A 24,826-nucleotide genomic window follows, 5' to 3' on the forward strand; every position below is an offset into this window, starting at 1 on the left:
TCCCTCTTGCTTCCCCAGACTGACCTCTTTTACAACAACTTAGCTTCAAGCTACCCCCAGCTCAAGCTGTGCTTGGAACCCTGCCCAAAACATTGGGCCAGGGTCATGGCCACCCATCCCTGGCACAGACCACCTTGCTCATTCCTGCCTAATCAGCAGCTACTGGGCTAAAACAGCTTCTCCCACCCATGACCCTGGATGTCCCAGGAACTGCAAGCTTCGTGAAAACTGGAAAGAAATGGAAAGGATCTGAAAGATCATCCCATCCACCCCCATCATTGTACACACTTGGAAACTGGCCGTCAGGGAGGTAAAGTGATTTGCAAAAGGTCACATGGGTAGTAAGTAGAAGAGCCAGAATATGAACCCAGGTCTTTTGACTCCAAGGCCATTGCACTGTCTGTTGTACTAGGAAGAAAAGATTTGGGAACAGCTTTGGTGGAGATCATGATAGAAAGTGTCTGATGTTCAGAGAACTAAAGATTTTTTTCCAAACCAATCTGGACAGCTTTAAACTCTTGAAAGCTACTCTATCCAGAAAAGGGGCAAGTAGATGGCCGTGACACTATAGTTATGGCTGGAATGCCCCTCAGTTCTCAGCCAGCTTAGTCTCCACGACCACCACTTCCCCAAGGAATTTTTTAGCCAAGCCGAGGAATCACCAACATTTCTGACCCAAATGAAACCCCGAAGTGCTTTATAAATTCTGCTTTTACTGTTAATATCATGGGACTGTTTTTGAAGCCCTGGCCTCACAAATTCCCCACCACCTCCTGCCTTTGAATCCCTGATCCCTTTGCCCATTACACCCATTCTTATACTCTTGCCTCCTGAAGAATCCGATGCTACTGGTTGATTCTTCCATGATGGGCTGATTCTACCTAAGTGTATCATCTAACCACTACGAGGCTCCTCACCACTTTGTGGGGGTCACAGGCCCAAAAAGAACCTTAGAGGTCATCCAACTTAACAGACCCATCACTTTACAGATGAAGAAGCTGAGACCTGGAGGGATTATGAGATTTGCCAGGATTTGAGCCTTTAAATTCAGTGTACTTTACAAATGAAGACAAGGCAGGGGGCAGAGGCTTGCCGTCATTTGCAGTTACTTGGATTTTATTGTAGGCTGCTGAGCTCACCGTGTGGACACCAGCCATTGTGTGGCTGTGGCTCAGGGTGCTACTTGACTCTGCTGTTGTCTTTCTCCCATATTCCCCACACTGGGGCTGTCACAAACAAGGCTTCTCTTTATGGGATAAAGGAAATAAAAGGAGATTTTGCACTTAGTACAGTACCTGGCACATAGTAGGCATTTAATAAATGTTACCTATTGATTGATTTGAGTTGGAGAACCTGGGTTCAAATTCAGAATATGCAGCTTAATATCCATGTGACCTTGGGCAATCTGGATTTCAATTGCAATACTTCTAATGATCTTTTTTGGCTTGAAATATTGTGAAATTCTCTCCCCAAGCACTCTATCTTACTTTGAAAATGAGCCTCACATCCTGCTTGACTGATTAAATTGAGTCCATTCAGATAGACCCCTCCCCCACCCCCACCCCCATTTTCCTCTTCCATTGTGCTGAACTCCTCAAGGCCTTTGACCCATCTTTGCCTCCTGTCCTCCACTCTCAGGAAGAGGTGGTCCTCTTCTTTGTGAAAGCTAATTCCTCTACTCCTGTTTCTTCCATGTTCTTACCTGTCAGCAATAAGCCCTTCTGCTTCATGCATCTTAATTCATTCCTATTCTGGTACCTTCCCCTTAGTTTATTAATATAGTCAAGTCTTTCTTAATCCTCCCCCCCAAAAAATCTTCCTCTTCCTTTGACCTTGTTGTTTCCTCAAGCAATGATCCTGTCCCTTTTCCTTCCTTTCACTAAGAAACTTCTAGCTATAATAGTCTGTGTTCTGCTTTTACTTCCTCTCCCTCTCATCAGCCTTTTGCAATCTAGCTTCCATTTTCATCACTCTATTGAAATTGTTTTCTCCAATGACCTTTTTGTCATTTTTTGGCTTCATCTCTGCTTGACCTCTCTATATAGTATTCAGCTCTGTTAACCAGCACTTTCCTTCTAGATATCCTCACCTCCCTTGGTTTTCATGACATTTAATTCTCAAGGCACTAGACTAACTGATCTGTTTGATCCCTTTCAGTTCATACTCTTGTGCTCCTAGGTTTGTCTTTCACTGACTTCTTTCCCAGACTCCTTATCCCCTCCCCCCCCCAACTCTTAGCATATAAAGATTTGGTCTCAGCCTTTTCTTCTCTATTCTTTTGGGTGTAGAGAGCCCATTTACTTCCAGGGTTTTTGTTCACCCCCATGCATATGGCTCCCAAATATACATTCCCACCCAAAACCTCTCCCCCAAAGATCTCTTCTCAGATTTCCTCCCACCTGCTGTATACCTATTCCAAAGTGCTGCATCAAGCTTGTTATTATTCAGTTATGACTCTTCATAAACGCATTTGGGGTTTTCTTGGCAAAGATACTAGAGTAGCTTGCCATTTCCTTCTCTAGCTTAGTTTACAAATGGGGAAACTGAGACAAATCATGTTAAATGACTTGTCCAGGGTCACACAGCTACTAAGTGTCTGAGGCCAGATTTGAATCCAGGGATTTGAGTCTTCCTAACACCAAAGCCCAGCACCCTGTCCACTACACCACCTACTTACCACCAAGCTTAACACAACCCAAATCAAGGGTCTCATCATCATTCTCTGACACTTGGTCCTCTCTCAGTTTTCCTATTTCTCTTTGAACACTGACCACTACTATTCTTGGCCAGACATCTTTGGAATCATCTTTGACTGTTTCCATTCTTTGTCCCCTAAATTTAATTAGTTGCTTTTAATTAAATGAGATAATATTTGTAAAGCATTTAGCACAGTGCCTGCCATATAGTAGTTACTAAAGAAATGTTTGTTCCCTTCCCTTACTAAGTCGTGTTGACTTTTAAATGTGGGCTGCTGTTATTGTTTGTACCTCACTGATTCTATACTAATAGCTACAAGTGGCAGAATTTGGGGGCACAACAGAACATCTGATTTGCCCCTCCACTGTATTCATCTAGACAGCCCTGGCTATTTGCAAGTTTGAGGGGTACTATGGAAGACTTTAGAATACAGCTGTCTGCCATAGCAGAGAATCCTTGCTCCTTTTCTCTACCCCTTCCCCAGTCTAACCACAACCCAAACTCCTTCAGCTAACCGGGCATCACTGTGTCAGGAGTCATGATGACCCAAACTGACAGCCTCTCAAAATTCATAAACACTTTCATGTGAAGAGGCCAAAGGCAGTTGGTTCCTCAGTAGCCCCTTTTGGACTTTATGTTGGCCACAGTGACCCAAGACCCAGGCCACAAATGTCATTGTACCTTACCCCCCACCCACACTTCTTAACAGCAGTGAAGAGAATTCTTCAATAAGAAGAGGGGGAAAAAAATGCATTTTTCTAAGGTTTACTCAAAATTCTCCCCTTAGTCCTAAAGTTTTCTTTAAAACAAGAAGTTTTGGCTTTTCACATACATAATAAATAGGTATTAATACAGTAAATATATACTTAGGTATGCATGCACACATGCATATAAATATGAGAAGCAGCATAAAATATTGGATCAAGAGCCAGCCTCACATTCAGAAAAACCCACGTTCAAGTTCAGTCTCTGACAAATACTGGCTATATGGCCCTGAACAAGTGACTTGAGCTTAGACAACTCTCCGAAGATTATACAATTCAGAAGCTGGTTATCTGCCTTGGTGGAGGGAGTTTGCTCACTAGGAATTCCCTTGCCTACCCTAGTGAAGTCACAGTTCCAAACTATAGATATAGACTTCAGTATTAGATTGTTCTACCTAGCCTTGAAAGCCATCCTTGTGATGAGAAATTGCACGGACCTAAAGAATAAATAACCCTTTCACTTCCAGTGCCTGTAATATGTCATCTCAGCTCATGCTAACTTTGTAGAGTTGGAAGAGAAGTTGTTTTTCTTTTTTTTTCTTTAATCGGTAAGTTCTGCTGTGTCATTTCAGAAATGGTATATGGTCTATTTGACTCTATTTTTAATTCAGTTCTCAATTTTGAAATGAAAGGCAGCCCTTTCTTTGGAGGAAGTTACTCATAGTTCACTAAAAATGAGCTCTCTGTGGAGAAAATAAATTATTCACATCTGGTAACATGAAAAAATTAATATAGCTCTTTGGGTTTGTTTGGGTTTTCCCCCCCTTTGTATTATGTTGTTATTCATTTCCATTGGAACCACAGCCCCCTCCATTGGTCATATCTTTCATGGCCTTATCATTCCTTTGAGTGCCAGATATCTGCTAATTTGGCTATCTGTCTCTTCTGCAGAATTCATCTGCCTCCCCAACTTTTCTGCCCTTGGCCCTTCTCAGGCTTTCATTATATTTCACCTCATTCTGTTCTTTCTGGGTTTTTCTCCTGCTTAGTCTGTTGGTTCCTCCCTCACCTTTTCCTCTTGCCACTCCTCTTTAATTCCACGTTCTCTTTTGTGTGTGTGCCACTCATTGGTCTCAGAATTTCTCATTGTCATGCTGCTTAGCCCATCCCTGCTTTGCACACCTGAAATGAGATGAATAACGCAAGGTGTAGAGATGGTAGTTGGTAGGCTTATTATGCCTCTGTGATGGTTTTTGGCTATCAGATGACCAATCATTAAGACAGTCTCTATGTATATATGTTTGGTGTTTCCACCTGTCAAGAAACTATAGCATGTTCAGTGGCCACACCCCAGTAAAACTGTCTAGGCAGGTGGACTACACCAGCTTAAGCATAACTGACATCAGTGAATTAGGGGGATGTCTACCCCAGACATGTGAAGATCTCCCCTAATGAGACAGGCAGATGAGACCATTTTGTTCCAGTGACCATGAAAGTGGCTGAAACCGGTTCTGCAGAGCACGTAGAGCTTGGTCAGACATTAAAGGTGCCAAAGTCATTGCCTACATCCCAGGCCATCACTAGCCCTTTAAAAAAAAAGAGAGTCAACTCTGCCTCACTTAAATCCAATTCATGTGCAAATCGACATCATCCATGACATCATTGGTCCTCTTCAAAAAATGAAGAACAGACAACAATGTTTGAAGTTCTACAGAAAAGGGCTCCTCTCTCTCTCTTTTTTTTTTTTTTTTTTGCTTTTTGGAGGGCAACTGGGGTTAAGTGACTTGCCCGAGGTCACAGCTAGTTGTTGGTGTGTGTGTGTGTGTGTGTGAAGTGTCTGAGGTCAGATCTGAACCCAGGTCCTCCTGACTCCAGCACTCTATTCACTGCGCCACCTAGCTGCCCTGACTCCTCTGTTTTTGAAGAACTTTAGTTTGATGCAGAATACAAGATACATTTAATTCAATTAAACAAGCCTTTATTAAGTCCCTACCATATGCAAAAATACTGTGCTATTTCCTGAGTATAAAAAGGTACAAATACAAAGAAACAGTTTCTATAATCAAGGAGCCTGTGTTCGATTTATGTATACCATGTAGACCCACATAAGTAAATCCTAGGTAGAGACTGAAGGAGGCAAGAAATAAATCCAACAAAGTTCTGCAAGAATAATTTGAAAAATGCAAACAGCTTGTTGGGATCTGGGTAAAGCTGAGTCTTGGAGAAATGAAGAATTTGAAAGTCAAGGATGAGATGGGAATGTATCCCATCAATGGAGGACAACTAAGAAGAATGCAAAGAGGCAGGAGTTTGGGGGAAGAACGAGGAATTCCAGTTTGAATAGAACATGGAGCACAGGATAGCCAGATAAATTATGGGTAACCTGGAAAACCAGGTGATGGAGCTCATATGTCATTTTCTGCAACACAGTAGGATGAGGAAAGAATAGAGTTCCACAATTCCATAGATCTTTGATCTCATAGATTTTTTCCTGGAGATGACCAATACGGAAAATTCGTTTTCCTTTACAATACATGTTTGTAACAGGGAATTTATTCTTCTTTGTTCAAGGCTGGGAGGAGAAAGTTTGAAAGAAATAGAAATTTTTTCAAACATTTTAAAATTCAGATCTTTGAACTCTTTGATGTACATACTCCTGTAGTGATACAGGTCACATATAGTCTTCCCCACAATCTAGCCTAGTCAGTCAGCAAACATTCATTAGACATTTACTGTGTACCAGACATTGTACTCTAAGCCTTGGGGCTAAAAAGGCAAAAGTGAAATTGTCTTTGCCTTCAGAAGGTTTTCATTCTTTTGAAGGAAAAAAGGTAGCTTGGGGTAGACTGGAAATAGTTATCTCTGGGATCAGGAAAGGCAACTTTATAGACAGCATTTGAACTGACTCTTGAAGGAAAGTGGGGTTTTCAAGAGTCAGTGAGGGGGTGGCTAGGTGGCTCAGTGAATAGAGCACTGGCCCTGGAGTCAGGAGGACCCAAGTTCAAATCTGGCCCCAGCCACTTAACACTTACTAGCCATGTGACCTTGGGCAAGTCACTTAACCCCAATTGCCCTGCCTTCCCCCTTGGAAAAAATTTTTTTTAAGTCAGTTGAAGTGGGGGGAGTCAGCTAGGTGGTGAAGTGAATAGAGCACCAACCCTGGAGTCAGGAGGGCCTGAGTTAAAATCCGGCCTCAGACACTTGACATAATTACTAGCCGTGTGACTTTGGGCAAGTCACTTAACCCTAATTGCCCTCCAAAAAGAAAAAAAAAAGAGTCGGTGGGAAACTAGGGGGCTTGGGGGGGAGCAATATTTATAAAGATATTTTTTTAATCCTGACTCAGGATATAAAAATAGGTTTTTCAACTGATTTATTCCTTATTGCCTTTTTTTTTTTTGTTTTTTTTTTTTTTTGGAGGGGAGGGCAGAGCAATTGGGGTTAAGAGACTTGCCCAAGGTCACACAGCTAATATGAATTAAGTGTCTGAGGCCAGATTTGGTCCTCCTGACTCCAGGGATGGTACTCTATTCACTGCACCACCTAGCCACCTCAGTTCTATTAATTCTTAAGCAATCCTCAATCTTTAACTAGAAACCAAATATCACCCAGACTCAATACCTGGGAATATTCTTAGATGCTTCTTTTTTCCCTCCTCTCTCTTGTTATTATTAGTGTCACTATTGTCATTATACTTTTTTTAATTTTTTATTTTAGTGGTGGTGGTTGTCATTGCTGGTATATCATATGTATAAGGCACATTAAGGTTCACAAAGCACCCTATCCAGTCATTCAGCAAGTACCCTCTATTCAGACCAATTACTTCATCAGCATAGCAAACACCCAGTATGGAAATTCTCTGCTGATAAATTTTAGCTGTTTATCTATAGCTTAATGTTGTAGAGAGGCTTCCAGGTCCCTTGAAGGAAGGGTCAGTGATTTTCCAGGGTGCTCCAGCTAAGATAAATCAATAGTTGGGCTTGAAACCAAAGGTTTCTTCTTCTGAGGCCAACCTTGTATCTCACAAGCCACAGTGCCTCTCCCTTCCTTGTGTCTCCGTGCTGCTGGCTTTTCCTTTCCTGTAGCAGGGCCCTAATTACTTCATTCCTCAGTGTGTTCATTGATCAGCTAACTGCTGGTCTTGTCTGATAAGAGGAGCCTTCTTTTCAGACAAACGGTCAGATTAATCTTCCTAAGATAACACATTGTTCTCACGCTATTCTGCTTACAACTTTAATCTTCAGATTAAATTCCTCATTTTTTTCTGACCACAATCTACCTCTCCAGTTTCAGTCACCTTCCCCTCTCTCTTCTAACCTGACTGCTCTCTTCACACTATGTACCTTTTCTTAGGCCATTTCCATTCATCAGAAATCTGCCTCATTCCTTTCTTTCTGTCCAAATTCAGCATCAAAGTAATACCTGCAAGCCCCAATTCTGGTCCCATTTGCTCTATTCTAGTTCATGGTAATGTCTGTCTCCTTTGAGAAAGGGACTGTATTTAGCATGCTAGCACATAATACTATTCATTCTACTATCTTATATTAAATCAACAAACATGTATATGTTTGAGGTGCTGTGCTAATAAACACAATGTCCAAGACAAAAGGGATGTGTAATACCTTCCTTTCAAAGAGCTTATGTTTTAATGAAGGAAAAGGCAAACATGTACATGAGCATATAGAGAATATATACAAAAATGAATTCAAGGTAGTCCTAGAACTGGATGCCTTAGCATGACCTTGTCTACCTCTATAAATTAAGAGAATTAAACTTTATGAACTCTTTGGGACCTCTTCATCCAAAAAATCCCCAAGTCTATCTGCATATATTTATATTGACCTCTTCTCCATCAGAGAAAGGACCCTGGATTATAGATCTTTGTGGAATACAAAACACATGCTATATATTGTCTGGCCACTCGATATTGGTAATCATAGGGGCAGCCAGGTAGCACAGCGAGTAAGAGCACCGGCTCCAGTGTCGGGATGACCTGGGGATCGAATCCGGGCTCAGACACTTAGCACCCATCCAGAAACACCTGGCTGTGTAACCTTGAGCAAGTTACTTAACCCCGATTGCTTTAAAAAAAAAAATTGGTAATCATAGCTAGCATTCATATCACATTTTGTACACATTATCTCATTTGATCATCACACCCAGCATGAGTAGTGACTTGCCCAGGTTCACAGAGCTGGTAAGTGGTTAAGTTGGTACTCGTACCAGGACCTCCTGACTCTAAGCCCTCTGTGTTCTCTCCACAATGCTATAAATGAAATAACTTAACCCTCCACCTCATGTATATATTTCTATCCTTGTAAGAAGAAGCAATGACTCTCAAGTCGATTGTAATTTGAAATCTCCAACATGTCCAGAAGGGGGTGAACACAGTGATGAGAGAGCTCTAGTTAAGCTGGATAAGTCTGAGAATGGTCTTAAAGTTAGAAGCTGAAGATTTGGAAACTGAAATTGAATTTGGCAGGGATTTGCTTTGTTCTGTTTGGGAAGAACTAGGAGCAGTGGGTAGAAGTTAGAGAGAGGGAAGCTTAGGTTTGAGATAGGGAAAGACTTCCCAACAATTAAAGCCATCCAAAAGTGTGAAATAGGCTGTGTCAACAGAAGGGTAGATGACCACTTGCCTGCAGTACAGTAGAAGGATTCTTGTTCAGATATGGGTTGAACTAGGGGTCCTCCCTACGCTAATATTCTGTGTAGAGATGGACTGTGCCAAAGAATGAGCCATGAAGTCATAGAATTCCCCAGGGTGATAGTTTTCCACAGGTGTTTTTATTAAGAAGGAAGAGCCTTTTTATTGTCTATAAAGAATTGTCTTTCTAAGCAAGAAAGAGTAGCTAAAGCATTTCCACAAGGCAAATGCAAGTTACAGACTGATGCATCCTACCACCTGCCCCAAGACTCCCTCACCTTGATTACAGCAAAAGGATGGTGAAATCAAAAAGGAGACATCGTTTTTCTTCCACACTGTGTATGAATCATTTCCTTTCTCTAGCAGACATAAAAAGCACAGAAGCTTCTCATCTGCTCGTAAACATGTCCCATCACTACATTCTGTTTTCCATTCTTCACTGATGCTATTAAGAATGCTATTCATGTGTTCTTTAGCTGTTTGTTTTCATGAATGAATCCTAGAACCAGGGCCTTGTAAGCCAGCTGATAACACAAAGTCGCCTCAAAGATTTTAATAAGTAGTGAAGGGGAAAATATATTGAAGCTGTGTATGTAGAAGAAGCAACATGGCACAGTCATCTGTTCAGGACCATATGGAGTTTTATCTCATGTACCAAGATAATATCTATTGGAAATATTCACATTCATCCTTTCAAATAGGAAGTTGCTCAGGAAGAACAGGTACTTTGGGCTAGAAATAACCCGAAAGGAAATTAAGCTTAATTCAATCTATCGAGGATACAGAGCTTCAAATGAAACGGTGCCTGTCCTCATATAGCTTCTATTCCACCAGAGGAAACAAGATAGAGACTTTATACATCTAACCTTGAAGAAATTGTTCCCAGGCCCACCCCAGCCCCTTGAGGCACAATGAGTCAGTGCATGGAAGTACAAAATTAGAAGTTGAGAGAAGGTAAAATCCCATCTCAGACACTTAATATTAGCAGCATGAGCCCCAGATACCATTTAACTCCTCTTGGTCTAGGTGTCTTCATCTGTCAAATGATGGGGTTGGACCCTATAACCTCCAAGGTCCCTTCTCACTCAACATCTGTGATCCTCTGCTCCTTTTGCCATCAAGAAAACCCTGGCATGCAATTTGGACCAGGTTGTCTTGGGGTAGCCCACCTCTAATGAGAGGGCTTCACTTCCTTTTTTTTTTTTTTCATACTCTTTGGCTTATTAAAGGCCCACCCGGGACAACCTTATTTCTAGTAAATTAGCTCATGTCTCATGATTCAGTATTTTCTGAAAAGATGGGGGCACAAAAGGCACTGCTGTGTGCAGCGTGAATCAGATAGGGAAACAGGTCATCTCTTGCTACACACAGAAGGAATGCCTACAGTTGACAAAAATAAAACTTTACAACAAGATTAGTAATTCAGTTTTATAACTGCCATTACAGTCTGCTGGGAAGCTGATGCTTAAAACTCAGTAAAATGTCAGGCAGTTTGGAGTACTGTTAATTAGGCATTATATATTTCACCTTAGCTCTGCACTGTCCAAACAACTCCTGGTCCATGTCTTCTGGGAAAGCAGCCAGGTTTAAGACAGTCTTGTCAATGTTCTCTCCAAGAGCACTGGAATAATAGCTGAGGACTCCTCCCTGATGCCGTTCAACAATGATCCAATGAGACCAAGGACCCTTTAGGGCTTAGTTTATAAGATCTCTTCTAATCCTGGGCATGCCCGTCTTGGAATAGGTACTTATTCACCTAAGATCAGGAAAAAAAAACAAAAGGCCACCCAAACCCAAGTTCATCCTTGCCCAGACAGAAGTGCTTTAGACGTCATGTGCTAACAGCCACTTGGGGGACAGAGTGAAGAAATAAGGCCACCTCTCCCCCTCTTGGCTCTTTGGCAGCAGCTCAGGATGTACCTAATATGATTCAAAGTGGAGAAAGGAAAAGACACTGAGGGGGTGAACAATTCCCCTTTCGTGTATCTACTGAGTCATCAGCTCTCAGCCAATGAAGGAACTTCTCTTCATCTCAAAGAACAAGTCCATTGGTGGTGAGTGATACACAGGGCAGGAAGCAAGCCCTCCCAAAACTTAATATCTGGTTACTTAGAACACGGAATGGCAACTCTGAGCATATGGGATGATCCCTGTACACAAGTAAATATGGAATATATACAATGTAGATAGAATGGTAATTTCAAAATATAACTCAGGAAATCTCCATACAGTAACACAACATATGGATAGATAGATGGGTGGGTAGTTATTCTGTGCCATCTGAGTATTTGAATAATCATCCATAATAAGACTACCCTGGACCATCAAAGAATAGGGGCTTACTAATAAGGGTATCTTGCCTTGTTGAATTATTAGAATGCCCTGGAATTGCGTTCAAAATGTGACACAAAAAAGAAAACCACTTTTTGAAGTATTGCTTCATCTCATACCAAATCAAACTGGCTATGAGGAGAATCCTCCCCCCTTCCAAAATCCCAAGAATCATACTTGTTTTGGCATGAAACAGCCTAAGGTGATTTGGGAGTGGAGTTGATGGTGCCAAGGCTTGAAATGAAGGCAGCTTGGCCATAGCACTCTTATGGTCTCCTTTTGACTTTTGGGAGAAATGCTCATACTTAAATCATTTAAAAGATTTTTCTGTCACAAAACCTTTATCATTGTAGACTTAGAAAATGTCAGAAGAACTGATTTAAAGGAATCATTCAGAAATGGCTTTAAATGGTTTTTTATTTTTTAAAAAATAGTAGAAATGCTGACTTTTCAGGTGGAGGGTGTGTGTGTCTGTGTATATGTGTAAGTACTGTTTACTTGAATAAACAGATTGATTCTTCAAAGCTGGTCTGGCCAGTTCCACTAAAACAATGGCACAGAAAGGATTCTCACAGGTATTCTCAGTCAACTAATCAAATATTTATTAAGTGCCTACTGTATGCTAGGTAGTGTCAAATGCTGAGGATACAGGGACAAAAATGAGACAGTTCTTGGTCTCAAGTACCCAGAGATGGCTTGTACACATTACAGGTGGGTACATAACATATCCAAAAAATGCGGATTCATTTCAGGCAGGGAGGCAGCAGCAGCTGGGGGTGGGGGTGGAATCAGGAAAGGCTTTATGGGGCTCAGCTTTGAAGGAAATTCGTGATTCAAAGAAGTAGAAATTAGAAGGGAGTGTGCATTCTAGGGATGGAGGACAGCCTATGCAAGGACAAAGAGGACTGTAGAGTATGGGAAAGGAACTGAGAAACCTGCAAAAGTAGGCAGGAGCCAGGTCATGGAGGGCTTATAAGTGCCAAAAAGAGGAGTCTCTATTTGTATATTTAGAGATAATAGGGGGTCACTGGAGTTTACTGAGCACGTGGTCAAATCTGTGCATTAGGAATGCTACCTCAGCAACTGAGGCAGGATTCCAGTCCAAATGGGAAGACCAAGAGAGAAGAGTTTGGAACTAGCCTGGAAAAATTCTAAAAACTGACTAAATAGAGAGTGAATACTTTGAAGGAAAAAGAATAATGTAAAAGGAGAATAAACTTGGGTTTAAAATTAGAAATGGGGTCCAGTACAGATAGAGGAGTTCCTTGGGAAATAATTTATGATCTGTAAAACCCTTCGTTCAGCTAAACCAGTTTACCATACTCAAGAAAGCCATAAAGCACATACATTTTAATAACATTTTATTTTTTCCACAGTTACATGTAAAGACAGGGAGGAGAGGTAATTAGAATTAAGCGACTTGCCCAGGGTCACACAGACAGTAAGTGTATGAGGTTGAATTTGAACTCAGGTCCTCGTGACTTCAGGGCTGATGTCTATTGTGCCACCTAGCCACACCAAGACAATTTTTAAGTCTTTTTTTTTTTTTTTTGAGTTCCAAATTTTCTCCCTCCCTTTCTCACCTCTCTTCCTGAGATGATAAGCAATTTGATATAGGTATACATGTGCAATCAAAGCATATACATTTTAAAAATTGTCATTTTGGGTAATATATGATGGGATAAAACTTAATAACCTATAGTTATATTCTGTATTACAAAAGGATTATTTTTAAATACTGATAAAATCAGGCACACTGAATAACTTATTTCATCATGTTGCGGTGGCAGATGATTTTTCATATTTTGTTCTTTTCAAAGCATGGAGAAGGAAGACATAAAAACTCAGCCAATAGGATAACTGCTTTTTAAAGAATATCATTTTTGCTGTTTATCTCGTTTAAGAATTATCAGGTCCATCATCCAGTGTACCTGAGCCTACAGGCTAATGAGACAGTTTCTTTTAAGTGTTTTCTTTCCATATGGTGACACTAAGAAACCCTATGGTTGTGCTCACCATGTTAATGGGCAGAAAAACATGTTTTTCTTGGTCCAGGTTGACCTGGTTTCCTAAAAAGATTCCCCATGTTCTCTAGGAGAATTTATTCATTCATTCAACAAACAAGCATTTGTGCCTGCAATGACCCTGCCAGAGTTTCTTTGTAAACTCTCAGTTTACAAAGAAAAAAATAATAGACCTCCCTTGCCCTCAAGAAGGTTATGCTCCATTGGAGTCATTTCCTTTGGAGGTCCCTGAGCCAGTCTTTGTAATGCAGAAAGCTCAATAAGAGCTCACTGAATTTCCCTGTTCCTAATTGGGAAGAAAATTGATGGCCACCAAGTGCTTCTCTCTTACATGCAAAGGGAATCTGAGAGGGAAGGGACTTCAGAGTCCCCAGGTCCAACTTGAACCTGACCAAGAATCTGTTGACAGCATCTCCTATCAGGGGTCATCAAGCTATTTCTTTGAAGGTCTGTGGTAAAGGGCTGATCCACTGCCTCCCAAAGCAGCCCCTTCTACTTTGGGATTGTTCTTCTAGATAGAATACATTCCTCAACATGCAGCCCAAATCCTTCCTTCTCTGTACCTTTCACTCAATATTCCTGGTTCTTCCTTCTTAGACAGAGTCAAACCGGTACAATCCCATCTCCACAGGGCATCCCTTTAAACACATGGAGAGAGCTAGCACATTCCCCAACAAGTTTTCTCTACAGGCTAGTCATTCCCAGTTCCTCATGTGTCATCCTCTTGAAACCCTTCCTTCTCTTGGTTACCATGCTGTGAACATGTTCTGATTTGTCTCTGTTTTTGTTTGCCCCCATCTAACCATCTTCCTCCTTTAACTCTTCCTAGCGCAGCCGTGTGTTGTTGTAGAAGGGTGAGGCATGTCAGCCCCGTGAAAGGCTTTGTTTTGTTTTGTTACTTTAACTATGTATTCATGTAGAGGCAGAACATAGTAGCCTAGTGGATAGAGACCCAGATGGAAAGTCACTGGCTGCTTGCCTTTTGGGAAAGCAACTTCTGATACTATAGTGGGGTCAGCCTCAAATAGAAACAGGGACACTCAAGCGTAAGGATCCCTGCCTATGTGTAGACTTAGAAAACCACATATTATTTATAACCTATTGTGTTTTTTATTTTTATTTCCCAATTACTTTTATATTTTATCATAAATTGTATATACATAGATATATGTATATGTGTGTATATCCCAATTAACTTTAATCTTATTAGAACTGAGCTTTCCTCTTCTGCTCTAGGTCACTCTCTAAGACCCTCAAGTAGGTGCCCCCATCTATATTGGTGGAGGTAGAGAATTTCTTCATGGGAATTAGCCCTGTACTCATGAAATCCCAGGTCCTGTCCCTGACCCTCTTTCTCTCGACCCTGAGATTTGTGTGGATCATACACACAGCATGGGCTTAGTGATCCCCAGTGATCACCAAAGGAAGCCATTTGAGTAGGTTCCTCTTTTTCCCATCCCATGGGCCATGAATGAAAGGATATTAAGTGTATGCGCATTTTCACTTAAATGCACTCAGCTCAGCTGAGGAAAAAGATAAATGGTAATGGCCTTATCAGTGTTTCCCTGTCTGTATGAGTGTGTGTCCTGTCTGCCTCCGTTTGTCTTATGTAGCCTAGGCATTGTGGCAGCACCTAGAAAGTTTATTTATGTGTGTGTATAAATATATATCTATACACGTACATATATGCACACATGTTTATATAAAATATACACATATGTATGTAGGTGTGTATGTACATGCAACCTCAACGACTTAGAATTTTATCATATTAGCTCCATTGTGGTCAGAAGTAACAGGCAGTTTTCTCTCATGACTGTTAGTTGACCGTTTGCCCTGTTCACACAAGACTCCAAAAAGGATACAGTTGGATCAGGTGCTAGATTTGGATATAAGAAGACCTAGGTTCATATCCTGCCTCTGATACTTACTGGGCATCTGACCATGTTCAAATCCCTTCACCTGTCAGGGACTCAGTTTTCTCATCAGTAAAATGGGGATACCTGTACTAATTACAGTTGTCAGGTTCAAATGACACAATATGCACAAAGCCCATGGTAAACTTTTATGCACCATATAATTTTTGTGATCCTAATGTCAGCTATCATCAGGACCAGGTTTCAACAAAAAGCCAGCAATTACAAATAATACAGGTAGGTTTAATGTTGGGGGCTATCTTCATCCAACTTCTGTATAATGTGCCCAAAATTTCTTCAAGGAATGTTATTCATTACTCTTCCTATACTTCTATCATCCTTCTGACACTCCTGGATTGACACAACTTATTCACAAAACCACAGCAAACAAGCTAATCATTTTGATCCAACTACAAACTGATTAATTGATCCCAGGGTCGATGATGAACCTTTGACGTGTAGCTCCTAAAACCAACTGGTATTTCAAGTTCAGGCCAATGCCAGCCCATTCCCTGTTGTCTTGTACCTTCTTGTTTGCACTGAAATATCCATCCCATGGGAGCTCAGTGCATGACCTGGGAGAGTTCAGGGGGTTCCATGTCAGCCAAGCCAAGACAGATCTGCTTCTTAGCCAGTTTCTTGGTTACTCCCAGTCCCTTCCTTGGGACATGGGGGTCATTCCATCCTACTCACCAGACAGCGATCATAGGTCATCACTTTGGAGTTAGAAGAGGGCATTTGAAGGCTTTAGTCTATCTAGTTCAAATAGATAGACTTTTTGTACTCTATTTTTTGTAGACATATACCCTGTGATCTCCTTTTGTAGACGTGTACCCTGTGATCAGAAAAGGCAAAGGGATTCTCATGTTACTTCCAGCTCTAAATCTACAACCCTTACTGCTCTCAAATTTTGTGATTCAGCATCACCCTGGAGTTGTGATAAATTTCTGTGAGTAAAGGAAAAGCAAGTCCCTGTTCCCACTGTGACAAAGTACCAGTTGGCACCCATACCACCAAGTCCCTGAAATATATTGAAACCACATGATACACGATTACAGAGTATTGATTAGGGCGACCATACTAGGAACTGTAAAAAAAAAACCAGTCACAAATAAAATGTTCCTTTCTTTTAAATATCAGTGAGACATCTTTTAAAAAGTTAAAAGAGCAGGCTTAATTTCCTAAGGATTTTTCTAGCTCTCAGTCTAGGTACTGTTAGTATTCTCAATAGAAAGCTGGAAAGATCTGGGTTCAAATCCTTCTCCTGACATATGCTGTTTTTTTTTTTTGACCCTGGGCAAGTTGCTTAACTTTGTAATACCCCAGGCAACTCTTTTTTTCTTATTTTTTAAGGCAGTTGGGGTTAAGTGACTTGAACAGGGTAACACAAATAATAAGTGTCTGAGACCAAATTTGAACTCAGGTCCTCTTGACTCCAGGGCCCATGTCCTATACACTGTACCACCTAGATGCCTCAAGGCAACTCTTTAAGACTGTACCATCAAAACAGGTGCAGACCTTCTTGAATAGAAGGCCTTTCCTTTACAGAAGTTCTTGCCAATGAAATCACATGTCTGATCCCACTAAAAAAACTTTCATTGAAGAAAATAGCTAATATAAGTGATGTTCATGGTCCAGGATTCCCAATACAATATCCTCAGTCCTAAGTGCCATGCATCATTCATAGTGGGTACTTAGCAAGTATTTCTTGGTTAATTGTTATTGATTATATTAAGCTTTTCCTAATCCCAAGCACCTAGGGTTGACAATAGTTATATAGTTTGGTTTGCCCAGGCTTTATACATTGGAGGTACTTAATGAAATTGTCTGTTACCAATGTTTTAACAGATCTGCCTGTCCTCACAAGCCAGGCAGGCCCGGACAGAAGTAGAACATTGAAGATACTAGGCCACCCCTCATTTAATCATCATACCTCTGGTCTTAATCATTTGGGCTATTGGCATTGGGTGGGATTCTAAGAAACAGGGATCTCTGAAGCTTCTCTATGACCAGAACAGTGAAGGAACTGTGTAGATCATTGGTTATAAGCCCTATAAAAGGATTTTGGTTACCTATAGAATCTCTTAATTACTCTGGGGGAGGAAGTTATGCAGAAAATGCTATTGATCACTTTTATTCCTATTTATTAACTTCTCTATTCAGGGAGGGAGTATGTAAATTTCTTACAGACCTAGGTCCTGGAGAGCTCTATTAGTTTGGTTGAATGATGAAATCTAATTTCGTGAGGCCTCTTTACCCCAGAGGAAGGCAGCAGGGTTAACTAGAATGACCAATGAGTCCATTAAGTGTAGCTTCTGATACCATAGAAATAATAACAATTCCTTTATCTCTATCTGTTCTATTCCTGAGGGGTATATTTCCAAGGTGGTCAGAATCTGCTGATCCTGAATTGATGTATTTGTCTAAAAAAAAAAAAAGAAACCAATTACAATTGCTTTAGCTGCTTCAAGAGAAAACTTCACAGACCCTCACTTTCTTGGGCCATTCAGAATCAGCTTATAAAACCCTGCATCCAATATGTACTGCATCCTTCTCTAAAACCAGATCTGATATGGACACTTAGGGTGTGGTGGTAAGGCAAAGATTAGTGGATAAATACACATACATCTTCAGTATCTGTTGTCTACCTGACTAGTTTTAAATTTGCCATAAACCCCATACCTAAATCGATGTGAAATGCTATCGCTATACCTGGAAATCTAGGGCAGGACTGAAAGACTGGACTACTGGTATTTTGGTCAAGCTGCCCAGACATTTGTGTTAAATACTCATGTGCAAAACACCATTCTAGGCTGAGGATACAAAGACAGGCACTATACAAACACCAGTGCTCTAAGGTTGAGTGAGCTAAGTGTAAAGGATAGGTATAAGCAACGGAATATGAGAAACTCGAGGAGGGAGAACTCAGTTTTACCTGGAGGCAGGGAAAAGAAAGTGTTGTTGAGAAAGCCTGACTGTCTCAGGCCTTTAAGGAAGGGACTTTAGAAGACATTAATGGAAAAGTCCACTCTAGACACTGGGAAGAATGTGAGCCAGAGCATAAATATGGGTAGAACAAAAATTTTGTTGGACTTTGAATAAAACGCAGGTTTTATTAAAGGGAGTCAGTCATAGGAGGCAAGAATGTACAAGCAGGTTAGGGCCAGATGGTGAAGAGTTTTAAACCATGATGAGTAATTGATACAGTGAGCCCCTGAGTGTTTTTAGTCGACTAGTGACTTGGTCATAAAAATAGAAAATTGGGGACATTATTTTGGCAGTAATATAAAAGGTAAGATTAGTAGGTACCACAAGTAATCAAGAAGAGATGAGAGTCTGAAGTGGGATGGCTTTGATGGACGTGGAAAAAAGAGTTGACTGCAAGAGACATTGTATAGAGAGATGGTAAACTCAAAGTCAGCCTACCTGCAAAAACTCCCAAGTGTGGCAGAAAAAAATAAAAATGTAATTAAGAAATGTTTAACAAAATAAACAAAAATACAATACGAGATAGATAATGTTAATTTGTGGTTTTCTAAGTTAATATGCAGCACCCTGGGATCCTTCCTAGTTAAGTTTGACAGCACTAGTATAGAGGGAAGACCCTAGAACTTGAAACCAGTTAGAAGACTGGGGTTCTTATCCTGGCTAAATATCTCTCTTTCCTAGTCTGAGAAGGCTTCCTGAAGAACTCAACATTGAATAATAGGATGGCAGATTAGCTAAGGAGAGGCTTTTAAAATCATGGGAGAACAGTGGGAGGGGTGGCATGGCAAAGAGCCAAAAACCAGAGAACGTGGAGAAACACAGGAAAATTAGTTTGAGTAAACCAGAGAGAACTGGTGAGGAAATAATGAGCAGGATAAAGTAAAGACATATGTAGGATGCTATGTAGGCCCAAATGTGAGTTTCATATTTTAAATGAGTAGTCACTGTAAAATTCCAAGTTGGGGACCACTGTGGTCAGAGCAGTGTGTATAAAGACAACTCGTTACCATCATCAGTTGAGGGGAGCAGTGAAAAAGAGGGGTTTCTCAAGTTCTGGGAATAGAAAAAGCAGCAAAATTTAACAACTGTTTGATCAAGAAGGAGACATGACAGTGAACCATCTTAAAATAGCCCCAGCTTCCCGTGCTTTAGTGATAAGAGAAAATTAAGGCTTGAAAATATTGTTGTATTGGTTATACAGAGAATTCTCATTTAAGAGAGTATAAAATTAATTGTTTTCTAAGGGGCCCCCTGGTTTTGAAAATTGGAAAAATGAGTTCTATCTTTGGGGTGGTTATTTTGTTCTTTTTTGTTTTGTTTTGTGTTTCTGAGACTGGGCCTCCCTATTTCACCGAAGCAAAAAATGCAATGGCCGTGCCACAGACTTGATTCCCTTCCTGATTGGCTCAGGAACTTTGACCTGCTCCGTTTCTCACCTGAGCCATTTCACCCCTCCTTGGGCAGCCCAGTTACCCTCTGTTCTTAATTGCTTACCATATGGGTACCTGATTTTGTGCACACGCTGGTTCAACTTAGCCCATTAAAGCTCAGAACTCCGGAGCTCAAACAGTCCACTTGCTTCAGTATTCCCAGTAGCAAGGGTTATAGGTGTGCCACCACAATCAGCTCTCCTTGGGTTTGAACATGTAAGAGGAGAAGCTGTAATATCAGCATTCACTGGGGTAGAGTACTCACTTATCAGAATTGCTTACAAAATTCTTCTGGAATGTCTGTTTGCTCCTTCGCCTATTCCTTTTGTAAAGAATATTTTTCCTTCTGTTCAAAGATTATGATGACAATAGAAATGAAATATATTATGAGAAAATCCCATGCTTAAATATTTCTTTATTCTTTTAGGCCTCTTTTTCGTGGAAGTTCAGATGTTGATCAACTAGGAAAAATCTTGGAGTAAGTAATAACCCAAGTGTTATATCAGTGAAAATCACAGGGGCTTTCATCTGTTGTCCATGAAAATAAGTATCTATCTTGCCTCCATTTTCAAAAACTCTGTTGCTAATGGTGTTAGTAACTATGTGGCATAAAAGCCAAGTCATATGTTTGGTCCATTGTGGGTGGGGAAAGGGGGGCCAGTATTCTCTGTGGAGCCCATCAGACCGTGGTCTCCGCCCCTTTTTTCCTCTGGGAGATGCCTTGCCCATGAACTGGCTGCCCTGCCTTTGACTGTTGCAAATGCAGTTGATGTGTTTGCTGTTCTTGCTCCTCAGCCACCATCACTGGGCAGCTCTAATTTGTTCCTTAGCCTTTTGAGAGTTTTCTCTGCCAGCCTGACCTCCATCACCCCATCTGAGCCCTTGATGCTGAAGATGTCATACACACATTCCCAGCCTAGGGAGCTCTCTGATGGGCACCATATATAGGCTCCTGTTTTGTTTTTTTGTTTTTTTCATAGCACTGAACTAAGTCTCAGGAGGCCTCTTTTCTTGTCCTAGTTCTGGTATCAGCTGGCCTTGAACAAGCCACTTAATTTTTCTGTTTCATGTCTCCCAACTGCAAATTGAAAGGATTAAATGAAAACATTGGATGGTAAATAAGCGAGCTTAGAGAATGTCCCACCCAACTCCCTCATTTTACAGATGAGGAAATTGAGGCTTCCATCACCAACATCCTAGATTTAGAATTTGAAGGGACCTTAAGATTCCAACTCTCTCACTTTGCTAATGAGGGAACCCTAGAGAAATCCAGCCTAAAAGATTCCTTATGGCTCAAATTCTGACTCTAGCTTGTACACTTAGATCCTTATAGGACCTTAAGATTCAAATTTTACAGATGAGGAAGTTGAGGCCTAGAGAGATCAGTTGATTAACCCAAGGTCACACAGTAAATGACAAGTGTTGGGACTTGGACTCAGGACCTTTGGCCCCAAGTCCATTGCCCTTTCCACCCAACTATGCTGGCCTCACACCTGTCTATCATGTGGTGTTTTGCTAACTTTGAAGCATCTCCTACATATGCCTACATACATGTGTAGTGTATGTCTACATGCATGTAGGGTGTGGTGAGTCTTCTTTTGTTTGTTTAAACTCTGGTCTTGGGTGCTTGCAGAACCCATTTGTGATCGGGAATAGAGATATGTATACATGGAAACAGTTGGTAAACATTTCAGCCTTGACCTCTGACAATTCCTGCGTCTACCATCTCAATGGTAGATATATATTGGATATATATTTTTAATATTATTTTATTTTTAAATATTTAAAAATATTTTAATATATTTTTAATCTGTCCAGTTGGGAAAGCATCCAGCTTATTAACAGCAGGCCCAGAAATACTCCAGCGCCACCATTCAAATTAGTTTCCATCCAAAGAGACCTATTATCCAGACCTGCTTCATCCATTTGCTGAGTGGTGATATTCTCACAGCTCCATTCACTATAATTTTGCCTTATAATCTCAATAGCCTTAACCCTTGTACAAGCAAGATTCAGCCTTACTTAGGGGCCACCAAAGTGTGCAGTCCCACAGAGGATGCTAAATGCTTTTGTAAGATTCATGAGTTCAGTGTAGCAGGCTTGAAAGTGGTGTTCCCTGGACTTGGCCTCTTCTCTCTCTCCCTTCTTTAAGCACTCCAGTACAAAATCCCAAGCATTTTACCCTATAACAGCTCAATATGCCTCAAAAGCATGTGTTCTCAGTGAGTCAACAGCATTTGTTAAGCCCCTGCTATGTACTGGGCACTTTGATAAGCACGAGGAATACAAAGGGAGACGAAAGACGGTCCCTGCTGTGAGAGATGTCACAGTCTGATGGAGGAGATGATGTGGGAACAGTGATGTACACAGAAGGTGCAAACAGGATAAGTTGGAGGTGATCAACAGAGGGAAGATGGCAGCATTAAGGAAGATGGGATGGGCTTCTTCTAAAAGATGGGATTTTAGCTGAGACTTGAAAGGAGGCCAGGAGGTGAAGATGAGGAAGGAGAGCATTCTAGGCATGAGAAACAGCCAGTGAAGAAGGACAAAGTCTTTGTATAAAGAGCACTAAGAAATGACATATGACTCCGGAGGCCTCTCTGCTGAGTTATTAACCTTCCTTGGGTCATGGGCCCCCTTGGCAGGTTGAGAAAGCTGATGGACTTCTCCAGAATAACGTTTTTAAATGTATAAAATACATAGGAATACAAAGGAAAATCAAATATATTGAAATAGTCTTTTTTTAAGAAGTTCACAGATTCTAGGCTAAGAACTGATTTAGAGAAAACACAGCCTTTCCTGAGACTAAATATACTGAACACTGAAGACCCTCTATTTGTTTTTCCTTGCTAATGCCCCAGGTCACCTGGTGGCAGTATCTGGCTGCCAGCCTTTTAGCTTATCCGTCAGTTTAATATTGTTAGTGGATGAAGCCAAGGAGAAGGATCAGAAAAGAAATTTGACAAGAAAGATTGAAGTCCTCAGGTTTTCAAACCAGCAAGCAGATTCCCATCTTGGCAAAATCCTGGCAGCTCTAGGATGCCAAAGGGAGGGTAGATAGTGGTAAAGCTTTCAATATTGTTCCTCTAAAGTGTGCTTTTTGCTCCTTGGTGTTTGACACTGGTTAATGAGATGTTGAAATTCTAATTATTACCTTTAATATGTAGAATCCAGAGGCCACAGCAGTCAAAAGAAGGGCCAATACTGCACCCTAGTGTTGTTTGCAATGTACTTAAAAATTCTTTGCCCTTACCCCCACAGGCCCCCAACTGTCCAGTGTGTAGAGCTCTGGGTACTATCAGGTTTGCAAGGGTGAATATCAGCTGCTAAAAGCTGTAGTCAGTTGTCTTAATGGTGCAGCTTGGTACAAGGTCCTGGTCATGGGCCTATCAGAATGTCACAGCTCTCCTATATATAGGCAGTGGAATTTCATAGGAGACTAAATAACTTATACGGAAAATTGTGGAGATGGAAAGAAAGCTTTGTTTAGGTATCCTTAAAGAGAGAAAATAACTTGGTAAGTTTCATAAAGATAACATTCCCTTTAAAAACTGAAAGCACTTTTTTGAAAGCTGTACTCTGAGTGCTTTTCTTCTGTAACGTGGTTTTAGGAGAGGCATCATGGTTTGGTGGAAAGAGGCCTAGACCGGATGAGGAGAATTGGTTTCTGAGCCTTACTCCAGCCACTGGTCTTCATGGGGAATCTTGACAATTCAGATACTTCCTTTCTCTGTGTTTCAGATGATAATGTCCATAGAGAGATGGATAGATAGATGGGCGGACTGACAGATAAATAGATGGATGGAGAGATAGAAAGATAGATGTTACTGTTATTTACATTAGGCAGTGAATATAGTGACTAAAAGGAAGACATTAGGGTAAGAAAAACCAGAGTTCAACCCCTTATTCAGACAACTTTCTAATGCTACACTGATGAAATCCCAGATCTAATAATGCCTACAACTCCCTCCTCCTCCCGCCCCCCCCCCCCCCCAAAAAAAAAACCACATTGTTATGTCCATTGTGAATGCCCTAGCCATGAAGTGGATGACAACATGGCTTGGTTTTCTCTAGACTTAATTCCACTGAGGAATATTGAAGAAAGTCCTACAGATAAGAGACTTTATTAAACTGGTTTTAATAACACATTGTAGATACCATTAGTACTGATAGGTGATGCCTTTGTAGAAGTTGTTGGAAGAATAGTAGATAATCAAAGGCAAAAGGAGAGGAAAATATCTTAAAATTTTCAATTTCAGAAAATGTCCCCTCTCCTTCCTCTTCTATTGGCCTTCCAGTAAATAGATTCTTTAATAATTCACAGCAGTTCTTAATTCTTTTGTTTCCCTGCAATGCTAAATTCTGTTCATGCATGCTCAGTCTTAATAGAGGGCACACGATTGCCCACTCACATCTTTGAAATTATCAGAGGAAACAAACAATTCCAACCTGGGTTTTTTTTCCTTTCTTTTTCTCTTAACTGATACCTATTCGAGACCTTGGTATCCAAGCATATTTTCGTGTAGTTTTAATCCAATCACTCCTAATCACTTAAGTCTACATACACACACACATACTCACACACACACGTTTTTAAAGTCTTTGATTCTTTCTTTGCTTAGCCCGTAATTACCTTGGTTCAGCTGCACCTGAGCAAGACCAGGTGTAGGATGTCCTGACCTAGGCACTTGCCACAGGAACACACCTGTACAGGGTGTAGTCATCATGCCATTTGCTGCGGCTGCCAGGTGAGATCCAAGGCTTGGGATGGTGAATAAAAGATGAGGAAAAGACCCCAAGAATAACGAAAAACCTTTCAGTGTATCCATGAGAAGATACATTCTTCCATGAAAAAAGCATGCTTTCACATATCCATTTGGTATGCCCACACACACACGCCTGAGGAGAATGACTTCACGCAGCCAGCACCATTTGTAAACTATCATTCTTGGTATACAACCCTGATTTCAGAGAACTAACAACCAAGCATGCTCCTCATCTCCTGACAAAGAGGTGATGAACTCAGGGTAGATGAGACAAATGTTATTTGGACATGGCCAGGGGTGCGGTGGAGCCAGTTCTTAAATTC

At 40.9% G+C, this 24,826-nt stretch overlaps 1 protein-coding gene across 1 annotated transcript in view; it reads left to right on the plus strand.

Moving 5' to 3' along the window:
* Positions 1 to 24,826, plus strand: part of CDK6 (cyclin dependent kinase 6) — a 279,656-nt gene that overhangs the window by 237,745 nt on the left and 17,085 nt on the right. The window contains exon 5 of the mRNA XM_069086146.1: positions 20,165 to 20,215. Within this exon, the coding sequence (XP_068942247.1) occupies positions 20,165 to 20,215 (51 nt within the window). The remainder of the gene's footprint in view (positions 1 to 20,164; positions 20,216 to 24,826) is intronic.

This window comes from Petaurus breviceps, unplaced genomic scaffold, assembly GCF_028583685.1.
Source record: "Petaurus breviceps papuanus isolate PSGF00001 unplaced genomic scaffold, PetGlider_PUasm1.0 178, whole genome shotgun sequence".
NCBI lineage: Eukaryota > Metazoa > Chordata > Mammalia > Diprotodontia > Petauridae > Petaurus > Petaurus breviceps.